Genomic DNA, 26585 nt, shown 5'->3' with positions numbered 1-26585 from the left:
TCCTGGTGAAGAACTAATCATCTCAATTTTCTTTCCTTGTCAGTTTGTACTCCGATTGCTAAAATAATTTATCTCCCATTTGTACATATGGAAGAAAGAGACAAATAACATACCATCTTCCAGCTGACATCTATACTTTTTCTTTTCAACAAAGTTCTTGTTTTAATAGATAGGCAGCCCCATCCCCAGCCCAAAATGGCTGGGGACATCACCACTGCTGCACCACCCTGCCACCCCCAGAGGGCTTTCCAGCAGCACAGGGAGACAGGGAAATTTTAAAAAAATGCTACCAGAAAGCCTTCCATAGGGCTAAATGGATTTATGTCATTTAGAATTCAGGCGCTGTGCTCCCAGTCCAAAAGCCTGGGTGGAAGCTGACTAATATCAGCTTCACCCCTGGTTATTTCCCGGCCTGCCCTCCATGATGCCGTCCAGTGTTGCTTTACTGTGGCCCCAATGTCTGAGTGTTGTTGCCATGGAGCAGAGGGGAAGCCGGACACTGGCGCATTTGCTTCCTGCACCGGTGGAACTGCAAATGCGCTGGTGAGAGGCCACGCTGTGCCCCCAAGCTCTCTCTCCCCCCTGCCCCCAGATGGGGCTAATGGTTAGTAATCTATATAGCAATTTACACTCTATGGAAATCAGCAGATGCTTTCTCTGGTTGTTCCATGGAGAATGGTATGAGCCTCTCCTAAGGTTTTAAGATAAAACTCAAACATCCACTACCTTTCCTTTGGAGAAGAAGCTTGAACTGGTCACTGTTATGCACTGTTATGGACTGGTCTCAGTTCTACTGTGAAGCAAGAAACTTCTCTTAAAGAGAAACATTACACACTCCTTACAGAAATAGTACAAGAGAGGGAGACATAACAGACATAACATTTTAAAACCAGCATTCTGTTAAAATCCTAATTGATATACTTTATCAGGTCCTAATGCAAATCAAAGGTTTCACAAGTGCAGTGATAAACACAGCCTGGAAAAGGAGTAAAGGGCCCTTTGAAAATGATATGTATGTAAATGTCCACTGGCTGTTAGCAACCACCCGCTACCTATTCATGAACTTATTTATTAAGAATTGCAGCACACTCATAAACACTAATCATTTGATTACAAACAGTATTAGATTGACATCCTTCTAGGTCAGGTATGTTCATATTAGGTAGGACAATTTATCTCTGCCATATAAGTTCTTTTAGCTGGTTTACCAAAGCCTGACTTTTCAGTTTATCACTCCCTTCAGACAACAACCATGGGAAGGTAACCAGATTGCACCTGCTGTCTCTGCCCCTCTGGCTTCCAAGCATCCAGGTGAAGCATATTGATTTTGTTATGAATGACTGGGGAGATCAGCCTACAGTAGGGCTCTCAATGGCACAGAGAAAGACTATGCCCATACAACAAGTAGAAAAGGAGCATTCTACCTATATAGCATGGTGTTCAGGAATGGGGATGGCTGGTCCAGTATTGCTCCCTTCCTCTTTATGCTCAACTGAAGAGGTATGAAAGACAGCAAGTCTTGGTCTACTGAGTTCCACATAAATAGAAAATGTGCTACATTAAAAGGCAACTATTAACTTTAAAATATGCAATGTATGAGACAAATGTTTTCATGCCTCAAAATGTCAGATTTGAGTATTTAAAAATATTATCCAGTTTTCATTTGCTAACATTATTAAACCCAGTATTTTTCTGAATCTATCTACTATACTAATCAAAACACATTTTTGTGTTTTTTCAAGACCTCCCACGGGTGCAACTAAAGAGCACATTGTCCAATTCTTTCAAACACACACACACACACACACACACACACACACACACACACACACACACACACACACACACACACACACACACACACACACACACACACACACACACACACACCTATTTGTGTGTCTATTATGCAGAGAAAAAAATCTTGTGATAATTCTTTTTTTCCACTTTAAACAACAAAACATCAGCTGCAAAGTAGTGCTGTAATTGATGTGACTAAAATAAATAAGCTGAGTAATATTATGATTGTTAAAAGGCCTGTATGATCCTCAGTCACAAATAAAACATTGGCCAGACTGAAACTGAATCAATTTACATAGACAACAGTCCAGTTTTGAACAAAAAGACATAGAGGCCAGAACCTTTTGCATTCCAACAATTGTTCATTCACATCAAGGTTCATTCACAAATCTGCATTTGTTCGCGTTCCACCTGTGCTCAAACAGACGAGACATCTCAGTGTTGTTAGGAAACAGCAATAGCAAGCTATCAGCAGAAGCCCATCATGCACACATGCACAGCAGCAGCTCAAGCATTATGTTCAACCATCTCAATGAGCCAGTTCTCCTCCACAGAAGACACTGGATATAATTTTCAATTTTTTTCCCATTGAAAGGGTTCACACGGCACATGCTTCTAAAGTGCCAACTTGTCCCGGGAGACAAGCCTAATTGTCAGCATTGCCCCATGCCTATTAACTCTGCCAGCTGGTACAGTACCTGAGGTTGAAGCAACTTCAGAGAGTGCAGTGCCAGATACAGGGAAAGGAAACATGAAGAGCGTATAGGAAAGAAGGGAAAGAGAACACAGGAATATATAAAAGCACGATACAAATACGATACATAAACATTGAAGGCTGAGGCTGTGATCAAGAAGAAGATGCATTTGCACTCAGTCTTCCACTGCCACTCCCAGTCAGTCTCCGCAACAACAGAAATTCAAACCCATGTGAGAGAAAAACATACAGCAGATTTTTAAAAACTTAATTTCGGGGGGAGGTAAATATTTGCACAGTTGCAAGTCTTAGTTCAGCAAAACGCAGGTTTTTACAGCTTGTTGGTTTCAGACAAAGCAGCTTTCTAAATGTCAGGGCAAATATCAGCCCTAGTTGAACTTTCTTGCAAGCTCATCATACTTTTGACTATGACAAAGGAGGCAACACCCAAGGCAGATCAACCATAATATTCATTCAGATCCCTTGGCACAAATGATGTTTATGAGAAATGGAAGCTGTGGCTGGGACACTTTTATTTCTGTTTAGAAACACCTCTTTGTGCATAGGAGAAAAAGAAAGGCTGGCAAGGCGTGTTTCAATCAACATTCTACCGTGTAATCTGAAATTCTTTGCTGCTTATTGTTCATTGCCTAATGGCTTAAATGCTTATGGAGACAGCACACCATTCATTAATTACCTGAGCGACGAACTCCACAGCTTTTATTTAAAGAGCCTTCAAAATCTTACTCAGAAGGTTCCACCAATAGCTGTTCCCTTGGGCTCCTTGGTACATAGCAACTGCAATTATCGCAAAATCCTTGTTTATCTCCAGCTATGTTGCCGTACTGAGGCAGTTCCAGCTATGCAAGTGCTTACAACAGTGAGCAAAAAGCAGCATAGTTTTTGTACACTGCTGTGAACACTGTCATAGCTATGCTTATGAAGCTGTGCAAAATGTACTGTACAATCTCAACGCAAATGTGATCATATCATCTCACAACCGATGACTATTTTCACACAGGGATTTTTCTGTGTGGCGAGTGGGAAGCGATTGCTATATTTAGGAGAATTTACACAACACTGTGCCTATTTCAGACATGACTCATACGGCTCCTGTATTTTTCATTGATGAGCTGGATTTTTTTTAAAAAAAAACTCTGGTTCATTGTGGACACTGTGGGGCAGTTGCAGGTGGAGCATCCAGTCACACTGATGTATGTAGATACGGTCACACAGACAGTGTGGTGAAGGAGGAGTTAAACTTCACCTTCAAGATAGAGAACGTAAGTCAGGTTCTGCTTTCCTCCTTCTCTCCATTCAGCCCTTTAAAGGGCTTTTTAACTTTGCCAGCTGAGCTGCAGTATAGCTTTATACCATGGGCATAGATGGAAGAGGAAAGGGAGGTTAAAAGGGGTTGCAAGGCTGTGGGGGCCCTGGTGTGGTTGATACAGCGAAGGAAAAGAGATTTTTTTTGGGGGGGTGAGGTAGTGACCACAGGATGTGGTGTGGGGACAGGTTGTGTGGATGCCATTCCTGCCGGTTATTCAGCTGCAGCCAGTATGTGTATGTGTTCTTGCAGCCCAATGTAAAAACACAGCTGGCAGATACAAAGAGGATTTTAAGCACAGATCCTTTTCAGCAACTTGTGGTGCAAATTTTCAAGTAACTTGCAGCCAACTGTAAGACACTGGCCCCATGCTATTGCTGCTAGTTGTTACCTGATGTTCACTTAGAAGAGCAGAAATACAGCGGAAATGAGGTGCAGAGAAGGTGGCAATTGCACCACAGTCCATACTAATCCCATGGCAACACAGCAATAATGAAGTAGCATGCTAACTGCTACAACCATGTGACAGACAGAGGCAGCTAACCAATGCATGCTGACATGGCCATACCCCCCCCCCCCTCACAACAGGGATGATTCTGTCCATTTGCAGAACACTGCAAGGGAGGAAACAAGGGGAACACAGCAACTACAATTAAGAGGAGGATCATGGCATGACCAGGAACAGCCCTACAGGGGAACTCTGCAGATGCTGGTGTGAGTTGAGTTTCTTCCTGCAACCACGTATACTCTTTGCCAGGCGCACTCACAGGGAAAGAAACATGGCTACTTCAGCCAAAGCATTCACATGCTTCTGTAATTCACTAAGAAGAGATTTAACAGAATGCCCCAAATCTCTCCCACACAAGAGGTGGGGTCACACACAGCATCGTCATCCAAGGAGGATCAGCCTTTTGCCAGGCATGGGGAAGACAGATGTAAAGGCAGCAATGAGGGAACACAGGACTGCATGTTCACAGAAGCCATTCCTGTCAACCTCTCAGCAGTGTCCATGTGTCATAGGGGCCATGGGTTTGGATCCCACTGAAGGAGGTCTGCTGCCAAGACAGTGACAGCCCTGGGAGGAGTTCCAGCACAGCTGGAGTCTTGCACCATCATATGCAACCTCTGGAAATGGACTGTCCAGGCTGATTGGCTGCCCTATATACCAATAATTTTGGCAAGCAATCTCCCATGCATCATTCCTCCTTGCACTCAGAAAGCAACACACACTCATTCATCCTAGCGAGTTTTGGGCTCTTTTGATCCTTGTCCTGTCACAGAGGTTATTTATCAAAAGTCAGCAATAATCTGGATGAGCGCTGAACTTGAGGATCCCTGCCCTCTCCCTATGCAAACACTGGATGACTCCCTCAGAGAATTGCCAGTTGAAGATAGCTGAGCTTAGTAAAGAACAAATGGGGGGTGATCCTTATCTATCAAACCTTAAATCAAAGACACAGTTGTAAAAGCAAACCACGCATTTATTGAACAGCATCAGGCAAACTGGAAGCAAGGCTTGTGAATGGGGTTGCCAAATATCTTGTTCCAAGAAGGCTTCTGTGACATTGCAAGCTGCACTGACAGACCACAGTTGGAGTTGCCCCTATCACTGCATGTCTATAACCTTTTCCGCATGAGTCAGTTACATATCTAGGTGCCAAATGATATCTTTTTTCTTTAAATTCCACATCCCCCCTCCCCAGTTTGGTTCTGGAAACATTTTCTCTCTGTTGTTTTCTGAAGCACTTTAACTGCAATTTTTCTTCGATTCATTACTGAGCCAGCTTCAGTCATGTTGAAACAGTCTTTATTTCTCTGCCCCACCAAACACCTGACCCTTATTCATGCTCTTGTAGTTTCCCAACCTCCCTTCAGTCATTTTCTCCTTTGCCTCCTCCTCCTTCGTTATCAAAAGGATTTTAATTTTTTTCTCTTTGTCATATTGAAGTAGTGATGTAACATTCAGGCAGAGATACAAAAAAGCAGGAATGAATGGATCAGCTTTGCCAATTTCACATAGAACTTGTGATGTTAATGTTCATGCAGAGATACAAAGAAGCAGAGGCAACTGGATCAGTGACTGAACATTGAAATGCTGAGGCAACTGAAAAGAGTACTAGGAGTAACTGCTGCATGTAATTGGGGACTGCTGCAATAACAATCTTGAATTACTGCAGATCAAATCTAGTGGAAAAGTGTGGTTCTTTGTGTGTGGGGTGGGGTGGGGGGCGGTGGGAAGGAGGCTACATGTTTCTGTGCCTTCAGCTACTGGTACCTATTCCAGGAATTGTTTTGGCTTCCATTTTGGGTCGGTAGTTCTCAAATAGTAGAACAGGAGGCTGTGACATTTTAAAATTGCTGCTTCAAAATGTAACTGCGCAGTAATGCTAGAGCACCTGCACAAAAGAAAAAAAAGGGGAAAGGCTGATTTTCTATGTCCCGGATGACATGCTATCACCATTCAGGATTAATACATTTTCAGCAATATTGTGTGGAATAAATGCAACTGAAGAGACAAGGGGGAACAAAACCCCAGGATGACAAGGGGAAAGAAAGTGTGTAGAATGATTTCACAAAAAATATTTTCAAGACACAAGATCTGACAGCTGGAAAAATCTGTGGTAAGCTATGCATGAGGAAAAGGCAAGGGACAAGAGTGCCAGTAAAACAATTATTTGTTAAGCAGCTTGCAATGGTGGCAGAGCTATGTGAGAACAAAAGCTGACAATCCCATAGCAAGTTAACTGGAAGCACAGTGGTAGCCACTGGCTGTACTATAGGCTTGATAGATGGCTGGTACTGCACTGTGAATGGAGTCCATCGTCCTGTTGGAGAGTCACAAGGATAGTTATGAGTAGTGTTCTACAGCAGCGGTAAAGAACAAGTGAATTCCATTGTCGTTCTCTCCACCCTGGGGGTTCCCACAAGTTGGAATACACCTGTGGGGGGCGGGGCACCAAGCCAACACTTACCATTGCCTTTAAATTTTTGCATTGGAAATAAATGTGCCCTTTTTGCTGCTCCAAGGGGCTCTGATTCTGCAAGGAAACAAGTTCCATAACTGTTTGGCCAGCGGTACCAAAGGGTAAAGTTGAATGGTGGTAGTCATTCAGGACTGTAGTTAGGCTCCCTTTGTCTCACCTGAGCCCAGAAAACTGTGATGTATTGCCAGCATTTCTGCAGTTTTCCCCCATCCTTTCTGTATTGTATATACTTATTTCTAGGAAGAAGAAAAGAGGCTTACTGAGGCAGTATAGAGTTTAGGGGCATGGAGGAATATTTGCAATAGTCATAATTTGAGGCAGGGATAACCCCACTTCCTTGCTTACCTGTGTGGGCTGCATTGCCTTTTTATCCCCAGTTGAAAAAATGGAGGGTCCAGTTTGGCATCTATGCAGAAGGTGGAGTATCTGTAATTGATCTGAGCACAGCAGGATTAGCAAAGTGCCTTTTCTATAATCAGAGCTGAGTGTGTATACTAGATGTGTTTGCCATGAGCCCAGATTGAAATAGACCCATGCTGTGTCCTGTATATTCTGAACTAGGTGTATCCTGGTTGGGAGAGCTATAACAGACTCCAGATTTAGAAAGTATCTTAAGCTGTTCCAGAACTAAGTGGTGGAGCAAGGGGAAGCAGTTTCATTCTCAGTGCATTGAATAGGACTTTTAAATGGTACACCAAGTTTTTGGCTGAGAAACAATGTTCTGGTGCTGGGATGGGATCAGGCTGGGGAGATTCAGGGTGTCAACTAAGCCCTGCTCCACCACTCACATTGCCCATCACTGTGCTGGCATCATGATTACACTGACCTGATGATGGCACCCTCTGGCATCCATAATGCAGCAGAACCGCAGACATTTTAGGTTAATTATGGTATTGTGAGAACAAGGCTTTGGGAATGGGACAACAAAAGAACCATTTAGTTTTCAATAGCCGAGAGTTATTTCTTACTCCACAGTTAGTATCAAGAGAGGCATTTTAGAGGTCATGTTGTCAAGACTATTGGCCCAGTAGAGATTATTAAAAACCATTTCAAAAGCACATCTAAATAAGCAGTATAACATTTTCTTTTATAAACAGCTTCCAGAACTAATAATGACAATTGTCCACCTGTTTTCTGTGCTGTTCTGCCCATTCTAAGCAAAACCTCAAGTTTGAAGCCGCATGTATCTTTAGAAATCAAGGTGATGTAGATGTTTCTGTTGCTAGACAATCATCAGCCACTGCCAGCCCAAATATAACTTCATTCTATCATATAGCATGGGAAGAGATGCATGCTGAAGTCATTGACAACTATGCTACAGGCCCAGAACACGCCTGCTTAAAAATGTAAAAAGAGCAGCTCAATTTTTAAAATGTGCACTCAAGGAAATGTTTTCCCACAAATTACAATTAGAAAGGTTCAAAAGCAACAATCCATTTACCAAAGTAAGAGACTGAAATGAATTCAAGATTTCTTTTTTTAAAATTGCAGAATGTAAAAGAGAGCTTTGTTTTCATCCTTCTTCCCTAAGGGCTACTGAACTTTAGCTTAGTTTGATGGATCTTTCACAAAGAATACTTTTGTCCTTTTAGGAATCCATATATTGTGGCTTTCCTCCACTGAGGGTTATTTATTGATTACAGAGAGGATGGGAAAGTGCCCATCACATTTCCCAAACTTGCCTCTTGAGACTAGCGGGGCATGGGGACCACAGGAGCCTGTTTTATACCTTTCCATGCACCAATAAAAATAATCTTAAACGTACTTCATAATATGTGGGCATTACAAAGATGCTCCAGAATGGCGAGACCAATTGCCTTAAATGCCTGCTTCATATAGGGATGGCAGCCATTAGGGCATGTTTTACTAGAATCCTCTTTATGTTCTAAGTAACTTTTGGGATCAGAAATAGTTCACCCCAGTGTCTTCAGTGTACATATCATTTTTGCTCCTAATTTTAAATCGACACTTCCTAAACATGCTTTCTTATTGCTAGAGCGATGGTTTTACAGTATTGGTAAAAAGCCACCAGACAGGCACTTGTCTAGTAGAACTTTTGCTCCTCTTATCAAAACATTTTTCCTCTTCTTGAAATTCTTCTTTCTTCATTTTAAACAAGATCCAAAAAATGCTTTAGAAAGACTAGCAGCAATGCTACTTAGGTCAAGAAACCGACAAGTGGATTTTCATAAGATCTCAAGGAAATTTCAGTAGCCAAGCACATGAAGCTGTCTTTTCCTGAATCAGATGACTGCTCCATCAAGGCCAGTATTTATTGTCTACTGAGACTGCCAGCATAGCCATGCTGGCAGGGGCTGATGGGAATTGTAGTCCATGAACATCTGGAGAGCTGCACATTGCAGACCCCTGGTCTAGAGCAGACTCCAGTCCTTTTATCCGAGATGATGGGGATTGAATCTGAGACCTTCTGCATGCCATCCAGACACTCTACCACTAAATCCTGCCCCCTGCCCACAACTGCATTGCATGTACTGCACAAGTAGCTTTTACAGCATCACAATGAGGGAAGTATCTGAGATTATTTATAGCCCATGACAGACAAAGTCAGTATTTCTTCTATCTGCCAGTCACCTTTCAACTGGAAGCAGTGATATAGATTTGCTGGGGAAAAAAATCTGAAATGGAAAATTTTCTGATTTATATTGAAATTAATAATTTAAATATATAAATAATGTTTGTAACATTTAAATAATGTTAGAAAAAATGTCAAATATACCATGTACAAGCTTGGGTAATGCTTCATTCCCCACATTTAGCCCTTCAGACATGATTGATTTGCTGCACAACAACTGTCAACTATATACAGACTGTATTTATATATGTGGGGTGGAAAATTTCCCACAGAAGAACATTCTCAAAATTTTCTGTTTTGGAAAATTTTCTGCCCCACATTACGGACTGATGGTGATGTGGTTGGTCTGACCTGGCAGATCAACATCTTTGGAGAAGGCAGCTACACTGAAGTTGGAAGGCAGCCACTGTAGACTGGTTGCCTTGGCAATGAGGTGGTGAGCCCACAGCTAGTTTGGACACCACAGTGACAGGGGTGTGCCTCCCAAACGTGAAAGGCTGCATGTCCTGCAAATATTCAGGTAGTTGGCTGGCCTCCAAACTTATATTACGGCACAACAGTCACAGACAGTGCAGGTATAACACCCTAATCTCATATTAGTGGACTTAAAAAAGATACATCAGATTTACTAGATATTTGTTTAGGCAGCTAAATACAGCAAAAAGCACTGTACATATAAAAAAGTGGCTGCTATTGATCAATAAAATAAATAATTAGATTACAAAAAAGTTTTTATATAACTTCAACTGCATCTCTCAGGTTTGAAAAAGATCAAAGCAGACTTAGAATTCTGATCACAATCCAAAATTGTTCTAGCAAACAAAGTTTAGTAGTAAAAATGTTGATCTAGCCAAGAAAAATTGTTTCTGACTAAAACTGTGTATGGTATTTGAGGAAGTTATGGAAACTATACTATTAAATATATACAAAAGGAATAACAAACCTCAAGAAAAATAAGTTACTGAACAGAAGACTGTCAGTCAGAACACTGACAGTTTTAATACAGAAATCTCTCATATCCAAATAACATAAGGACCACACAGAACATTTACTGCTGATACTTCTACACCACTTTCTGAAAAAATGTCCCTTATATTCAAAGATTATAGTCACAGCCATTATTATTTATATTTAATTCCAAACTGTGCTCCCTGTCCGTGGATACTTAAATCCACAGATGGAGGCACATTCATCCCCAACAGGTTTTTCTGCAGACTTAAGGGATGTCCCACCATCTCTGCAGAGAATTAAAAAACTTAAACCCCCCCAGGAGGTTTAAATCCCCCCAAACTAAAGAAAGTGTTCTCTGTGCATGCACGCAGAATTCATCCACTATTGGGGGTCACCAGCATTGCCTGCTGGCCCACAGGCTCACCAGGTGAGATCAGAACTGGGGCTGGCAGGTTGCCTCATCTGATGAACCCACAACTGGGCTCGCCAGATGAGATTTGAACTCAAGGGAGGCTTAAGTGGGCTCAGCAGTGGGGAAGAGGGATTCCCTCCCACGAGTTTCATAGGCTTCCACTTGCTACAAACCAATACTGAATGTCGTGTCTTAAAAGCACTGGTGCATGGGGCTGTTTTTACGATTTTGAAATTTTGCCAGATGTTAAAAAAAAATCTTTTCAGTCACTTACAAGACATTCAATGAATAGCTTAATTGCCTTTACTTGTCTTGTTTTCCCAGCATTTGCAATGATAAAACACTTGTATTAAATATTGGACAAAGAAAAGTAGGCCACCGCAGAGCATTAAAGCTCAAATCAGAAGTGTTCTTCGAATTTCATGTCTGAACCTGACAGCAGTTTTTAAAAACTGCTACACTTGGATGCTGCAGGACTTTCAACACACTTTGCAGTACTTTGTATCCAGTTCTATAGGGCACACATGCCACTTTCATACCCAAATTGCGCTGGCACATTGTTTCCACTTACCTTCATTCAAATGAGATGGTGACTCCCCTTTGGCAGGCTCCCCTTCCCCAATCTGTGTCCTGCCACGCAGGTCGCATCTATAGCGCGATACAGGATCCGTCCGCTGGATTAAAAACTTTGTCTGATTAGGAGAGAAGCTCTCTAGAATTGTTCTGCCAGTTTTGGATCCATTAACTGAGGAGAAAGGCAGGCTGTGTAGGCTTAAGTCTGGTTTTGAGAAAAAACACTCAGCTACACATTTCACCAACTCTCAGCCTTGCACAGCACCTGACATATAAGCATGGGCTTCATCAGAAAGATACATGTTAGCTTTAAAGCATCATAAAGAAAGCTAGGAGAACTGAACACAACTCTGTTAAAATTTAACACCCCTGCATCCAAAGACTATATACCATATTAGTCCTACAGAAACTTACAAAGTAAGGGACATAACCAGTAGAGAATCAAATTCTAATTCTTCGGGCAAAATTTATAATTTCTATCTGTCTAGTGACAGATATTGATAGTGCTGCATGGGATCCTGATAGGAAGGCAAGTTATAATTTTAAACAAATGAATTAATAATTGGGGGCAGGAGGTTTTTAACAAGAATGGCATGTGGATAGGCAAATCGATCTTTTCCACTGTATAGATGTGTAATGTGCTTCAATTATTTCTTCCACATTCTTACAAAACTATTCCGAAAGAACATGCATTTTACACTAAAATGGATATTTATATTTAATATTTAATTTATATATAATCGGGAACATGTGTTTTAGAGATTTGTAAGAAATACCACTGCACCAGTATAGGCTATTCAACTTTCAGATTACATTCAGATTATGGATGAGCTAAGAAACAAAACAAAGATTATAAACAAAATGAATATGGGACATACAGGCTTGGTATCTAAGGGTGTATCCGATAAGAATGCCATTAGGATGTTCAGGGTGCTCCCATTCCAAAGTGATGGTTTCCAGGTTTGGTTGGCGGATTTTGAAATACCTTGGAGAACTGGGTACTTAGGGGAAAGGTGGGGGCAGGAAAGAAAAAGGATAAGAGGTCATAAGATAACATTGCTGATATGCACACTATTCAAAATAGTATCTACATAGAAAGTTTGGAACTGGTAGCATAGGAAGCCTATGTTATATTGCCTTACATGTGGTTTCAATTCAACAGAGCCACGATCATAAGAAGCAGGAGACACCCACGCTAACTTCTGATAGTTCTGCATTTCCATAGAAATTCCCTGGATTTAATGTATGGGAAGAAGAGGATGTGTTGCTCTCTGTTAGCTAAACCACTCAGTGGTATAAGATGGTTTATGGTTTCATGTAGTTTGCATCAATATCAAAAGCTTGTTAGTCCCTTTTGCAGATCTTACAGTTATGGTTTCATCACACCAACTCTTAAAGATGGCACCTCAATCATGCATTTCCTTTCATCACAGAAAATGCTGCATGTGCCATCATAACCATCAATGCTCCCTAGCTTGACAATGCACAAACATATTGAAAAACATTTTCAATAGTTTTAAGTTTCATCAACCTAGATTGCATTATTTTCATGATAGGTTTGCTACCATCAGAGTTAACCACTTGAAGTCCCAATGGTTTTGATGGGAGAAATAAACCTGGATGGCTCACAAGGTTGTGTGATATGTTGGATGAGGCTGCAGCTGCTGAGTGGGGAAGGTTTCCATGTCATGCATCTGGATCAGTATCGTGTCAGTGCAGACAGACTAACCACACAGTGCAAGAGACATGCGAAGGGCTTCCTTCCTCTTACATCACCACTCAGGAACTGCACCCTTTTCCTATCCATCACATATTTATCCTGCCTTTCTTCCAAGGGGTTCAAAGTAGCTTTCATTTTTTATAACAGACCAGTGAGGTGGTGAGAGAATCACCCAGTGAGCTTCATGAAAGATCAGGGATTTGAGCACACATCTCCTTGCTTCTGGTATGACACTTGCTATATTTACATGCTGTCTGCTTTTGCGAGCTGCTCTGGGTGCCAAATGTATGCCTAATACTCTCCCATTAAAATCAACAAGGTTTAAAAATACTGAACCTCAACTTGGGTAGCAACAGGGGGGAAAAGTTTCAAAAATGAAAATAACGGATATTAAATTGCTACCTTATAAGGTGGTTTTAAAAAAAAACACATATATAAATTCCCCAAATTTCCGAATATGTCTTCTGAAACATGTTGAAATCCCTGCTCCAAATCTAAGAAATCCTGCTCTGCCCATCCACACTTTGAGTGGGCATGCAGCTTTCATAAACTACCCCCATCTCTGCCACACTCTCAGAATGTTGTTGGATGTACAACAGACTCTCTGCTGTAAGTCCAGGAAAACCAGACCAGTTTCTTGGAGACCTGCTACACAATGCTATAAACTGATTTCCATAAACGTGGCGCTCTTAATCATAGATGAATGCTGTACAGAATAAATTGCTCATTCAGTATGTCTGCTGAGGTAAGAGACGGGCAGCTTTTTTCCTGCCAGAACTCATATCCCCATTTCAGGCATGCAGTGAAAGGTGTCTCAGGAGTGCCTTATCACAAGTAGAATTGATAGATCATTATATTTCTTCCATGTCTTCCAAAGTATTGGCAGAGCTTTTGCAGAATCTGGGTGATTTTTGCTGTATCTAGAAGTACACAAGACCCTGTACTTATCCTGCAATGTTCTCCTAAGTAATGCACTTAGGGACCAATTGTGTTACTGCCCTGGGATTTACAGTAGTGACTGGTTCTTTATAGGAATCACAGTTTAGCAGAGAAATGTTTTAGAGTCCCTTGAGACAATGCTGCTGGCCATTTTTTATGCTGAAACTGTCAGAACCCACTAGTATACTTCCATGAGCAGGGTTCGATAATATTGTAAAAAAGAACAGCGACAATAGACCGTTTAAGGTTCCATCTAATAGGAGTGATACAAGAATTCACTGAGTGGCTGTGCAAAAGTCAGATTTAATTCAATTTAGGGCACAAAAATATACGTCTGTCAGTCTATATAAGATAAATGGTGCATGGAGCTGCAATTAAGATCAGGGCCAGGCAGTGGAGAGAGGGATTTAATCCTTCAGCGCCCCCCCCCCCCTTTTGCTAGTCAAAACCAAACTCTACATGCCATCATTAGCATTTTTAAATGTTCTTTTAAAACCATTTTAGCTGCCAAAAGAAGATGGAGCCAAGCCAGGATTTTACTTTTTGGAAGATAAAAATCAGAAGGAATTCCTGGAAAGAGGGGTCTTGTATGAAAACTATGCCCACTGTGCAATTCGTCATTTCTCAATTCCCTGCAGTCATTACAAATTCTGTTGTTCATCAGCTTAGTATAATCCATTAAAATGATATCGCAACTGTAAACATTAAAGAAGCTTTCATTGCCAGTTATGAGAAATGATGAAAAGCTATTGATCTAGCTATGAAAGGAAAAGGAAATGGTAGTCTCCACTCTACTATAAAATCCAGAGTCCATCGCTGAGCATGTTAAGAGCAAGATGGAATATGAATAGATTTAGGCAACAGTTCCAGTACAGAGTTCTTCATAGATATGGGGATAACATTCATTTTATAGAAGGAAGAATATAGGGAAAATCATTTGTTGGAGAGAAGATAAACAGTATAACTAGCAATAAAAATCTGATGCCAAAGGACCGTTCTGCCTTTCCTAGTGCATTTTCAATTACTTACAATTTTACTGAATTTATTCATCTATTTCAATCCATTATCTTTTATGAATCCCAGTGGTAAGAGTGTGGGCAGCCTGATCTATGAAGTCCTATATTGCATCCTCTGCTTAATCCACTATTTATATTATTCCATAGCACAAAAGGACATAGAACAGGGAGAGCAGAAGGCAACGTAGGAAAAAAAACTAGCAAACCTAAACCTTTGCCACATGATGGTGAATTTAAAGTGATCTTTATCATAATCACTTATCAGAGCCCAGGGAATTTAAAGCTAGCAGTCTCAAGAGTATTGTACATTTTTATGTTTCACACACAATGTAATGGTGCAAAACCTGCAAAAGTTATGCAGGAACCTACCTCCTTCAGGTGTTGTGAACTCCTTAATTTCACTTCGAGGCCCGTCTCCTCTCCCATTGACTACAACCATCTCCAGTTTGTAGTTGCTGTAAGGAAACAGCCGGGACACTATGCCCCGTGTTCGGTCTCCAATAAAACTCTCAGACTGCCTTTTCTTGGAGACCCATAGATTCTTCAGAAAACTACTCTCTCTCCAGTAATAGGCCTTCAAGAAACATGCAAGGCAAGTGAATTTTTATTTTTTGGTTTGGGGGTTACTGGATTTTAAGAACAGATTCTGTCTATACATTTGTTTCTTTCACACAAGGAAGATTACTTCACACTTGCCAACCATTCCATGCAGTGAGGTAGAAGTCAGTAACATTGTTTACTGTTTATTTTACAGATGGGAGAACTGAGGGAATGCAGGAGGTTAATGAGTCAGCCAAAACCATGTAAACCTGAAAGGACCAGGCTCTCAGAGGTGTTTACCCCATGGACAAAATATCCTGGGATAGATGCAGGATCATATATCCCAGGGTGTTTTTATCCATTTCTCCCTTCACACGGCTGCCCATCAGCGCGTTCAGGTCGGGAGGAAGAACTCCAGTGAATTATGCATGAGCCCCCGGTTTATTTTCATTTTCCACATGAACGATAATGTTTATGTATTTTGTGTACGTTTACGTAGTTTCCGCTTTTCCGATTGGCTGCAGCTATGGGGCGGGGAGAGCAGGCGGCAACACTGGAAAAATAAAACAGCCCATCTCCTGCGGTGTTTGCATGGGCGCAGGATTGGCTTGCGCTTTTTCAAAAGGACTGCCAATTTTATTGTTTTTTGAAAGCCGCGGGATAAGGCAAATCTTGCAGGGAGGGCCCGATTTAGGCACGGAAGCCTTGTGGAATTCATGCCCAAACTGGGTTGGTTCACTTCCTTATCCCAGGATATATTGGCCGTGGGGAAAAAGACTTCACTTGTACTGTCCCATCTCTCATTTATTTAGTACCTCACAATGGGAATGAAATTTGGCTATACATATTCATGACTCTTAAAAGGCTCCCTACTCCTGAGAAACAACCTAATTGCTGTTTAAGAACAGTAAAGCTGGGCACAAAGAACTTCATATCATATGAAAGAAAGTTCTCTGATCTGAGAAACGTGAACACTTTCCAAAGGGTGATAGGTAGTATACATGGTTGCTGAAGTGTCAATAAATTCTTAAATTGTTTGCTAGTTTGGGAGATGGTTGTTTTGTATCTGTTCTCTAGATTTTGTTTAATATCTGTCCTGGCAATAATAGTTTCTGGGAGGAGATGAGAGAGAGAGAGAGAGCATGATCTCAACCACTGAAAATATTTAGGGGTGGGTTTTTTTTTGTTTTTCAACTACTTTTAGTTCTCAGCACAATTTTTAAATGCACCAAGGCCAAAGCAGAACACTGGTACACAGATTAATAAGACATGACAAATATACACTAGGAATGATCCAATAAGGGAAATGTTTGAAAAGTTGTTTTTTTTTATCCATAGTGAAATGTTGTGATGAAGGAAACCAGCTTAATATTGTGAGGAGAGGACCATTATAGGACATCAGCTGTTCAGAACTGTGCTTGGTAAGTTACTTATCATTGACTAGAAGAAGTCACAACGAACCACTGAATGTTAAAGGGATTATTTTTCTACAGGAAGCATAATTTTAATGGTGGGGAAAAAATGAACCCCAATATACCTTTTAAAAAAGCTAAACTGTAATTAACATGGAGAGATGAGTGTTGTACTTTTTGAAACAAAAATATTTGTGCTATCAATTCCAGAATGAATGCAATCTCTTCATTTTGAATTAAGCAAGAAATAAATCATAATTCAAAAATTTATTTAACAGAGAAAATAGGAGACCAAAATATTGAATTGGAGTGAAAATGCTCTAAGTGATAATGACTGGCCTCTAATGAAAGCAGATCACTTTTAAAGCTGGTTTGACTGTCATGCCTTTTGCTTCAAAACTTGAGCATAATCAGAGAACTTATTCCCTTGAGGAAGCTACAAATGGCACAACAGTTTAAATTTCTCTACAATACTGACCTCTTTTGATTGAACTCCAGTAGGAAACATATGCCTCATTTACAGGAAACTCAGTTTTATCTGGATCTTAAGGATATCAAGTTTAGATATTTATGGAGGGTTTTTTGGGCAGCTGTAAATGTTTACTTGCCTATATGATATGAGTGTTCAGTGACATTTAGCAGTTTATGGATCTTTCATGTCATCCCCATTGTATAAAGGCCATGTGACTAGTCATCATTAGTGTCAGGGTTAGTCATATTAATAATAAAAATGATCTAGTTTCATTTGTGCTCACTCTGTATTCCTTAAGCTGTCCCTGGATGGTATCCGGGTACACTTTAGTCCACTGCAGGCTGATTGCTGTACTGTTTAAAACTCTGAGTCTAATATCAGTGGGAGCAGCCTTGGGATCTAAGTGATCAGGAATAAAGTAAAGCAGAGATTAAGAATTACACATAATTCAAAGAAAGCTTTCATTCCATAGAGTTTGATCCAAAGTAAAGCAGGAGCTCACTAGTAAATGTTTGCCTTGGCATCTCACAAAATTACATAAAAAGCACATCTGCTGCCATCTAGTGGAAAGAGGAAGCAATCTCACCTGCACAAGTACTGCATGGCATTGATCTTACACCAACTGCTATTTTCCCCACCCTGCTTCGAGTTCAAGGTACAATGTGGTCAACAGATTTAAAGAAAAGTGGTCAAAAGGTAGGTAGGAAGGAAGGAAGGAAGGAAGGAAGGAAGGAAGGAAGGAAGGAAGCTCTTAACTCAATGTTTCATCCCCAACAACTTCCTTCTATATCCCTAACTCCATTTCCATTATTGGATGTATGCATTTTACAATTCAGAGTGCTCACTAACAGGACTAGAGCATCTCTGAATGAGAACCATCCACCAATTTAAAAAGTACAACAGATTTGAGTGGCATAAATTTAGCTGAATTGCCTCCTAGCAATATACTAATTATTAATTAATAATTATAACTATTAACACAGAGTAAAAGCAACATCCCCCCCCCACAGTTTGATGAAGCATGTTTGTTCACACAGTAGTTTTTATCAAATCAGTACAAATTGAAGTTACAAATAGGAATAAGAGCTGCTGCTTAGGACACAGGGAAATAATTTTCATTGAAAGTAAACAGGAAACGTACCCCCCCCCCCCAAAAAAATATTTTAAGGTGCCACTGGACTTTTGTCCAGTGCTATGTCCCATGCTGCTGTGGAATGGAATGATCAAGCTTTTCAGTGTCTTAATGGTAAGGCAAAACATACTATTATGGATTCCCTTGGAAAGCCATTCCCAATGTGACTTAGGTTAGAATCAGATAGAGATTTTGAGAGAGAGGATAGTGCTACAAAGGCATCATTGACTATCACATTCATCCTGCTTTCTTTCGGCACTTATTGCCTCTGGTCTTTTGCAAAATCTGTTTATCAGAGATGTCAGCAGGATGCGTGCCTGGCCCATGAGCAAGAAAACCAGTTCTACAGAACTCTTGCCCCAGCAAACACTCCCTGGTAAAAGAGCGAGGAGAAATTATTTCAGTCCCCTTGCTATGCCTTTTGTTGACAAGGCTACTACGAACTCCAGTATCAACATTTTGGAGGTTTCAGAGGAATGTTGAGAAAAGAGGTTTTTGAGGAAGATCCACTCTGCAGTTTGTGATCCAAGCAATTGTCTGCTCCATCATAAATAAAGCATTACGTGGTTAATGTGAATGGAGAGGAGTGTTTTAATTATGAAAGGTCGAATATTTCATGATCTGCAGCACTTCAAGGCCTGATGGTGTCACCAGTGCTGAAGTTTCTTGATGCCTGCCTTTGTCTATTCTAAGTTACTGGAGACAATCATTGCATTTTGACACACCTACCTTGTGCTAGTGATACATTTCTTGAATGAAGTTCTATCCCTGGTTTATCAGTGTCAAAGACATACTCCTTATCCAAATAAAACATCCAAATGAGCAATGTAACATTCAAGATACTCATGTGGTTTTCTCCATGTTCTTTATTTCATTTTGGTCTCTCTCTCTTTTCTTTGTTCTAAATACATTTTCCTTTAAACTAGCAACAGCAAGAAGCTACCAAGATTTGTTTTTTTACAAGCAAACTGACAGGTCTTGGAATCTGCTTAGCCTCATGTATGGTTGGGTGGTCAGGGAAAATTGATTGACATATATTCACTTCCCTGGGGATGGGATATGGCACTTGGGCAGTGGAGTTGGCACCAGCAATTGCATGCAAAGAATTTCCTGTGATCAAGACCCATATGATACAGATTCCTAAAGAAAGACCGAGAAATTTCTTTACATTTACATTCCTTGTATTCAGGGCTGGATGTTTGGTGAAGGGTACCAACAGAGAGTAGAGATGCCAAGGAACAAAAAACAGAACTAAATAACATTTTCAAAGTATAGAGGACTGGGCATAGTATTTGGCTTAATGTGTGAATGATAGTTTGCAGTGAACAAGTTTGAAACATTTTTATTTAAAAAATACAGAAGAAATGATGCTGAATTGCATTCTACAAAGGTGCTTCTCACTCTAATTTGAAGAAACCTTGTTGTTTACACAAACTAAACAGCCATTGAAAAACTGCAAAATTTCACCAAGATTCAGGTGGCATCTCTTTTCCAAGCACTGTCGTTATACAAAGTATACCTGAACAGCTGCATACCCTGCCTGTGTTTTTTTTAATAGCCAGAGCAGACATATGCAAAGAAAAGTATTTTCAAAACAACAGTGAGGGATATGCACCATTTTTTTGCTAGTATTTTTTGGATTCAGATTTAATACACCTGAACATTTCTGGAAAATCCCCATACCAGTATGAATTTTCCCGTTTTTTTGAATGCTGAAAAGTTTGGGTCTATTAAACCCAATGGGAAATCTTTGGAGGCTGGTTTTTTGACATACAACCACCACATTTGCAGCATAGCTCCAGGTAACTCTCATTACAGCCCCCCCCCCATGTTTGGTGAAGATTGGGTCAGGGGGTCCAATTTATTGGCCCCCAAGGAGGGTCCACAAAATTGGATCCACTGACCTAAACTTCACCAAACATGGGGGTTATTTTAAGGAGAGGCATAACCAGCTATGCTGCAAATTCGATGCCTCTACCTAAAAAAATACCCCACATCCCCAGCTATGCAAAGTTTCCCATTAACATAGGAGCTGTTCCCTTTGAATTTTAAAATTTGCAAACCTCACACCAGTGGATAAAGTAAATACGAATACAGACTGAGGAAGATGAATTTCCTTTTGCTATGTACACTTCAGCCCAAGTAAAATGCTGCTATGTTCTATTGCTTTCTAAGGGAAGATTTAAACACATGCTTACTTCTTCATTGAAATCAATGGAACTTAGAAGTGCTTAAATTTGCAACCTAAAGACAATCAAAGGACTAAGAGCAATGGAAAGAAGATACACACAAACCTGTACACACCAGCTGTGGGTAGTAGGATAGGTATTTGCATTTCAGAAGGAGTGTAAAAGTTTTAAATACCAGATTATTAAACAATTATGCAGTCTTGGACTTGCTGGGCCATTCATCAACAGACAGGCTGTGGATCACTGGTCAGTCTAAAGGCCCATGGAGCTAGACCAATCATGTAATTTGCTTTAATGTGATATTGGGCTTGGGTGGGGGGGGGGGGCAGAGCTGGGGCTCTTGGCAGCTTGGTATGCAAACAAAACCCCCCTTAATGCTGTCTATCAAAGCAACAGGCAGAAAACTAGATTAATTACTTTGGTAACATAACTTGTGCTACAACCTAGATGGTAAAGAAAAATCACTCAAACATTTTGGATTCTTAGAGGCTGAAGAGTAAAGATACTGTATTTATTGCATTTATGTCCTACCCTTTTTCCAAGTGTTTCAGGAATTCTTTCCATTTTATTCTTACAACAACCCTGTGAGGTGAGTTAGGATGCTGAGAAAAAAAATCTGAGGCCATCCCAGTGAGATTCATGAATTAATTTATCTATATATATCTATACTGATTTTACAAGTGCCACTTACCTACTTAAGTTACACTGACCATAAAATCGAAGGCCATGACCAACTCATTAGACATCTCTGAGGATAAGGGCTTCATCCACAATATGGACACAATAGTGTTGCAAAATGTACTTTTCTATCTAATCTCAACATACTTCCCCAGTGGTATAGGAACATCAGACTGACATCTACATTTGCAGTACTAAGTACTACAGAAGAAGAGCGTTTAGCACTTGAAGTCAGTGCTTCTCTGAAAATGTGCTGGTTATCATAAAATTTGAACTGCAAGAAAGCCCCTTAACACTGGCAAGTGAGAAGAAGTAAACTGGACCCTTCTGTATCCCAAAGTCTCTGGCTAAGAGAATACTTACAATCTTCCCCTGAGTAGCCGATGACAACATCAGGTTCTGGAGCTCTCCCAAACTCATTCTCTGCCTGCACTTTGATCTCATAGGGCACATAGGTAGGCGTCTGTGTAACTGTGTATTTGTTGACATCACCACTGACAGTTACATTGCTCCAGCTTTCTCGTGTGTCTCTTCTTCTCCATTTCACAATATATTTGAGCCTGGGGCCATAAGCTTGAGTTGCATTTAGTGGCTTGATGGATTGAAAAAAAAGAAAATAAAGAAAATAGTTACTTTTGCTAACTTTGTAGCACAGCAGCTATACACCTCCCTCCCCTTTGCAGTTTAAAACTAGCGAAGAAGTTGTGAGATCCATAACCAGGTCTTTTCACTGTTTTTTGAGATAAGCTATTTCAATAGGCAAAAGTACACAACCTCAATTAGGACATCCCCATCTTCTTTCTCCTGTTCCAGGGCCAACAGTAGCACATGTAAAATAACTCAAAGGGCAAAATGCAGAAGTGTTAGGATTAAACCCCTCCCCGTAATCCAAAGTAGGGTCACGTGTGGCTGCAATTTAGCTTAAAAATGCTGGGAAGGCCTCATTGCAGTTCTTCCAGTGCCATGACTAATTTCATGCAAGGACTTCCACACATTCAGGAACGCAGAACAGAGAAACAACCAAGAATTCTATAGCATCTCAGAGAGAAACAAGCATATCATGGCATAAGCATTTGTTGAACAGACAACCTTTGGAAAACATAGAAAACATTATCTTTACATGGATAATGAGAAAAGTGATGAGCAAGCTTTCAAGTTCCCCAGAACTCTTCTTCAACACAATAAGCAAAACTGGGTGTGTGTGTTGGGAACGGGCGGGGGGAGGGGGAGCTGGGAGAATGATGTTTTAGGACATGGTGGGAAAGCTCCAAGTCTGCAGTGGGCAGCAATTTTACAAAAGAATACAAGAGGTGTTACGGTTTCTAAGTACAATTGTCAACACTATCGAACTTGGGATTTTTTAACACTTTTGTTAGTTTGTTTACAGACTAATATGAACTGCAAACTTGGTGCTTTTCTACCATATTTTAATCCATCTCATCTGAAGAAAAGTACTGGTAAACTCAAAAGCATTTCATGGCATTTTAGTTGGTCCTAATAAAGATTTTTGTAATGCTACTGCTAATTTGGATTAACTGTTACCATTAGATCTATCAGATGCCTCAAGTCTGATCCTCACTTAAGAGATACATGTATTACACAGAAAAAATAAGTAGAATGTGCCTATAAGTACAAGTTACCAGTAGATCTGTCAAATATCTATGTGGAGCAATATATATACAAAATAATAACATACTGATCAGTTTCAAAGCTTTGCATATCATGATATTTTGACCTGCTTAGAACCCCTCCCCACCCACACATACAGATCAACTCTTCATGCATCAGATAAAATAGATTCTAGTCCATGAAAGCATCCATAGACCATAATATATATATCAGTTTTGTATTCCCTGAGAGACTCTCTGTTGTTCTTGAAACACTTATACCAGAAAAGTATGCATCATAATTGAGGAGACACTACAATGTTGGCTCACCGTCCATGATATAACCATGTTATTTTTTGATGTTCCTGCCCCTTGAACTCCTGTGGGATTAATTTCTGGACCTGAAATAAATTAACCCAAATTTTGTTTTAGATCATTGATCACAAAAAGTATACCATGATGCATTACTAAAAGGCTGTGTCTCCTTTATTAGAGAATGTAAATCTGAAGCAGAAAAAAGACTCAAGAATACCCTTCAGCGTAAAGAAAAACAGAGATCAGATCACTTGAAATGTCCGAGAGGTTTTCTATAGCTGACACATGCCTTGGAGGTTCTGCAGAAGAATCACTGCGTAGGATTCTACTGATGGGTTAAAACTATCTCCTCGCAGTCAAAACTTTAGACCTTTTAGCTCTAGAAGATTCTAAATGTTGCTCTGCCTGACTGCAGAACTCATCTGTGCCTGCAGAGACCATAAAGAATGAACTATTTTTGCTCCAAATGCAACTAGAGCACCACTTACGTGCTCCATTTGTTTGGTATCGCTCAGAAGGCAAGCTGGGATAACTGCTTCCTACTTCATTCACAGCTATTACTCGAAATTGGTAGTTGACATAGGGTGCAAGGCGCAGAACAGCAGAGTTGACACTTCCTGGATAACGGGAATGGTTGTGCCAAACTCCTGGTTGTAATTTATCCTCTTCAAATTCCACAATGTAATCTAGAGGACAGAAGAAAGGAGGGCTAGTGAGACATAATTTGTTAGCCACTGGCAAGTAGACTTAAGAAAATTGGTAGTAGTAATAATCCGCAGGATTTCTTAGTAGAGGAGAATGCCCTGACCTGTGATGGGGCTGTTGTTGTCATCGCCAGGTATCCATGTCAAGCGTACGCTCCTTTCAGCAAGGTCTGTTAGCTCAAGGTCACGGGGACGCTCTGGCCGGGCTACCAGCAAAGAGAGAGACATAAGGTCTGGGTTCTCTAATGAACACTAAGAATTAGCCATTAATGGATTTGGGATGGAATAAGATAATATGGCCTGGCCTGCACATGCAATGGAAACATCCTCATAGAGAAGAACATCTTGAGTAAAATAATAAACTTGAGGAAAAATACCACATTTTGAATGTGAAAACTATCAATCACATTATTTATTAGGTATCTCCTCTGATATCCTTGTTTTTTTACCTACTTGAGGAAGTTTTTTTTTAAATTTGGGAAAGCATTGTAAAATACACCCCTACCACCAGTAACCTGAAGTACAGGCCATTCTACCACTTCATTCTGATGTGCAAACCAAGCCTAAAGTTTCCAGTCAGCAAAGAGTTGAATTGGGTATTAGTCATCTCAGTTTTACAAGCAACGAATAATAAATATAGTGAAGGGCAAAGTTAACCTGCAGGAATAGGATGATGATGAAATTCTTCCATCAATTTTTAATACTCAGATTCATCTGTGCAACCTAATTCAGCTAGTTTTCATCTTCAAGGAAGGGGCAACAACACTTTTATGGTACATGCAGCACGGGATACGTGTAACAGAAATTTAACAGAGCCCATTCCTTTTTGGGTTGATGCTCAAAACTATCCAACATATTTTGGTAGCAAACCCTTCATGGTATTTCAATGCCAAACCAAAGTTATTACAGTGATCAAACATCAGCAGGCAATTTAAAAAAATCAAACAGGTAAAATGGATTAGTAGTGATTACCTTTGGGGAAAGTTGTCATGCGGTTAACAGGAGAAGCTGAGACAGCTGCAAGGTAAGATATTAGCTATTTAGAGGGTTAGTTCAATCCTTAATCACAGCTTGTTGAAGGGAAAGAACAAACAGCAGGATACCAGGATGTATACAATTTTAAATATACTTTTAAAAACTAGTATTCCAGGTATGTTCCTTAAAGTGTTTCAGTTGCATTCAAGGTTCTCCTAGGACAGGAGTTCCCAATTCTACTTTGCAGTTTTGAGGATGGAGAGTGGGTGCTACCACAAAATGAGTGCCGTACAGACCAGGCCCAATCACAGAATGGCTGCCATGGGGTACTGGGACTGACCACATAATGTTAGAAGGTTGCAACTCAAACATTTCCTCACAAAGGAAGCAACCTACAGACACCAAGTTGATGGATGCCTCATGAGGATTCCTGAAGCATCCCCTGTTCCAGTGAGCTGGAGGAAAGCCAGGTCTGGTTATTTACTTTGGGAAAGAAGCATATGTGTTGCAGGAAACTCATCAGTGGGTGCCATGGGGGCCACATTAGGGATCACTGTCCTAGGTACCCTTCAAACTGGACTGGCAAATTGAAGGATTGCATAGTTGATGATGATGATGATGATGATGATGATGATGATGATTAAATTAATTATTTAATTAATTAATTAATTAAATTTAGTATACCGCCCTATCCCCGAAGGGCTCAGGGCGGTGTACAGATAAAGCATCAGCTAAAAACATACATATAATTAAAACAACAGTAGTATCTTAGAACATCGCCCGTGACCTTACGAAACCCTCCTAATGTGAAATAATGGGTCCTGATGGTATTAGGGCCCATGGGGGTAAAGAGGAGGGAGCAGGGGCATCCTCAGCGGCCGGTCTCTCCAAAGGCCCGGTGGAACAACTCAGTCTTACAGGCCCTGCGGAAATCCCCAAGGTCCCGCAGGGCCCGGACAGCTGGAGGGAGAGTGTTTCACCAGGCCGGCGCCAGAGCCGTGAAGGCCCTGGCTCGAATGGAGGCCAGCTGCATCATTGAGGGGCCGAGGACCTCCAGTAAATTGGCCTCTGCTGAGCGCAGAGGTCGAGTTGGGACATATGGGGTAATGCGGTCCCGAAGGTACGAGGGTCCCAGGCCGCGAGGCCTTAAAGGTCAACACCCACACCTTGAAGATGATTCGGAATTCAACGGGGAGCCAATATGATTAGCCTTGGGGAGTTAAGAACAAAACTCAAGTGCATTTCTTTGATTTTGAATTAAGGAAAAGCTCCAGTTATTGCCAATCAGATGCTATTTCCTCCAAATTATGCTAAAACCTGGCCACAAGTGCTAGCCCAGGGGTAAGCATCAGCACAACATACCTGTTGCTAGAACACATCAATGAGGAGACAAGTTTGCTTTCATGTCCTTGTGCATGAGAATGCTGGTTACATAGTGGCAGCAACAACAGACATGAGCATTTCCTCCCTAAGGTGCCAAGGTCAATTCAGAGACAAAGATTTTTAGAGATAGGCTGCTGAAATAATCTTGGCTGACTTTCTGACTAATGAC

General features: G+C 40.7%; 1 protein-coding gene across 18 annotated transcripts in view; it reads right to left on the bottom strand.

The window, feature by feature from the left end:
• NFASC (neurofascin) overlaps positions 1–26585 on the bottom strand; it is a 257064-nt gene that overhangs the window by 55698 nt on the left and 174781 nt on the right. For 6 of the 18 annotated variants that reach the window (XM_048496445.1, XM_048496444.1, XM_048496448.1 and 3 more), the window contains 9 exons: positions 25031–25075; positions 24163–24264; positions 23843–24040; positions 23370–23440; positions 21796–22024; positions 17717–17832; positions 15379–15583; positions 12213–12335; positions 11333–11506 (listed from right to left, as the gene is read on the bottom strand). In XM_048496445.1, coding sequence (XP_048352402.1) covers positions 11333–11506; positions 12213–12335; positions 15379–15583; positions 17717–17832; positions 21796–22024; positions 23370–23440; positions 23843–24040; positions 24163–24264; positions 25031–25075 — 1263 coding nt within the window. Of the gene's footprint in view, positions 1–2498; positions 2514–11332; positions 11507–12212; positions 12336–15378; positions 15584–17716; positions 17833–21795; positions 22025–23369; positions 23441–23842; positions 24041–24162; positions 24265–25030; positions 25076–26585 lie in introns of all 18 variants that reach the window. The other 12 variants (XM_048496457.1, XM_048496458.1, XM_048496459.1 and 9 more) reach the window with 5 other exon arrangements.

The sequence above is a fragment of the Sphaerodactylus townsendi genome, linkage group LG05, assembly GCF_021028975.2.
Source record: "Sphaerodactylus townsendi isolate TG3544 linkage group LG05, MPM_Stown_v2.3, whole genome shotgun sequence".
Taxonomy (NCBI): Eukaryota; Metazoa; Chordata; class Lepidosauria; order Squamata; family Sphaerodactylidae; genus Sphaerodactylus; species Sphaerodactylus townsendi.
The sequence above is the reverse complement of the archived record's forward strand: the minus strand, read 5'-3'. Positions and strand labels throughout refer to the sequence as shown.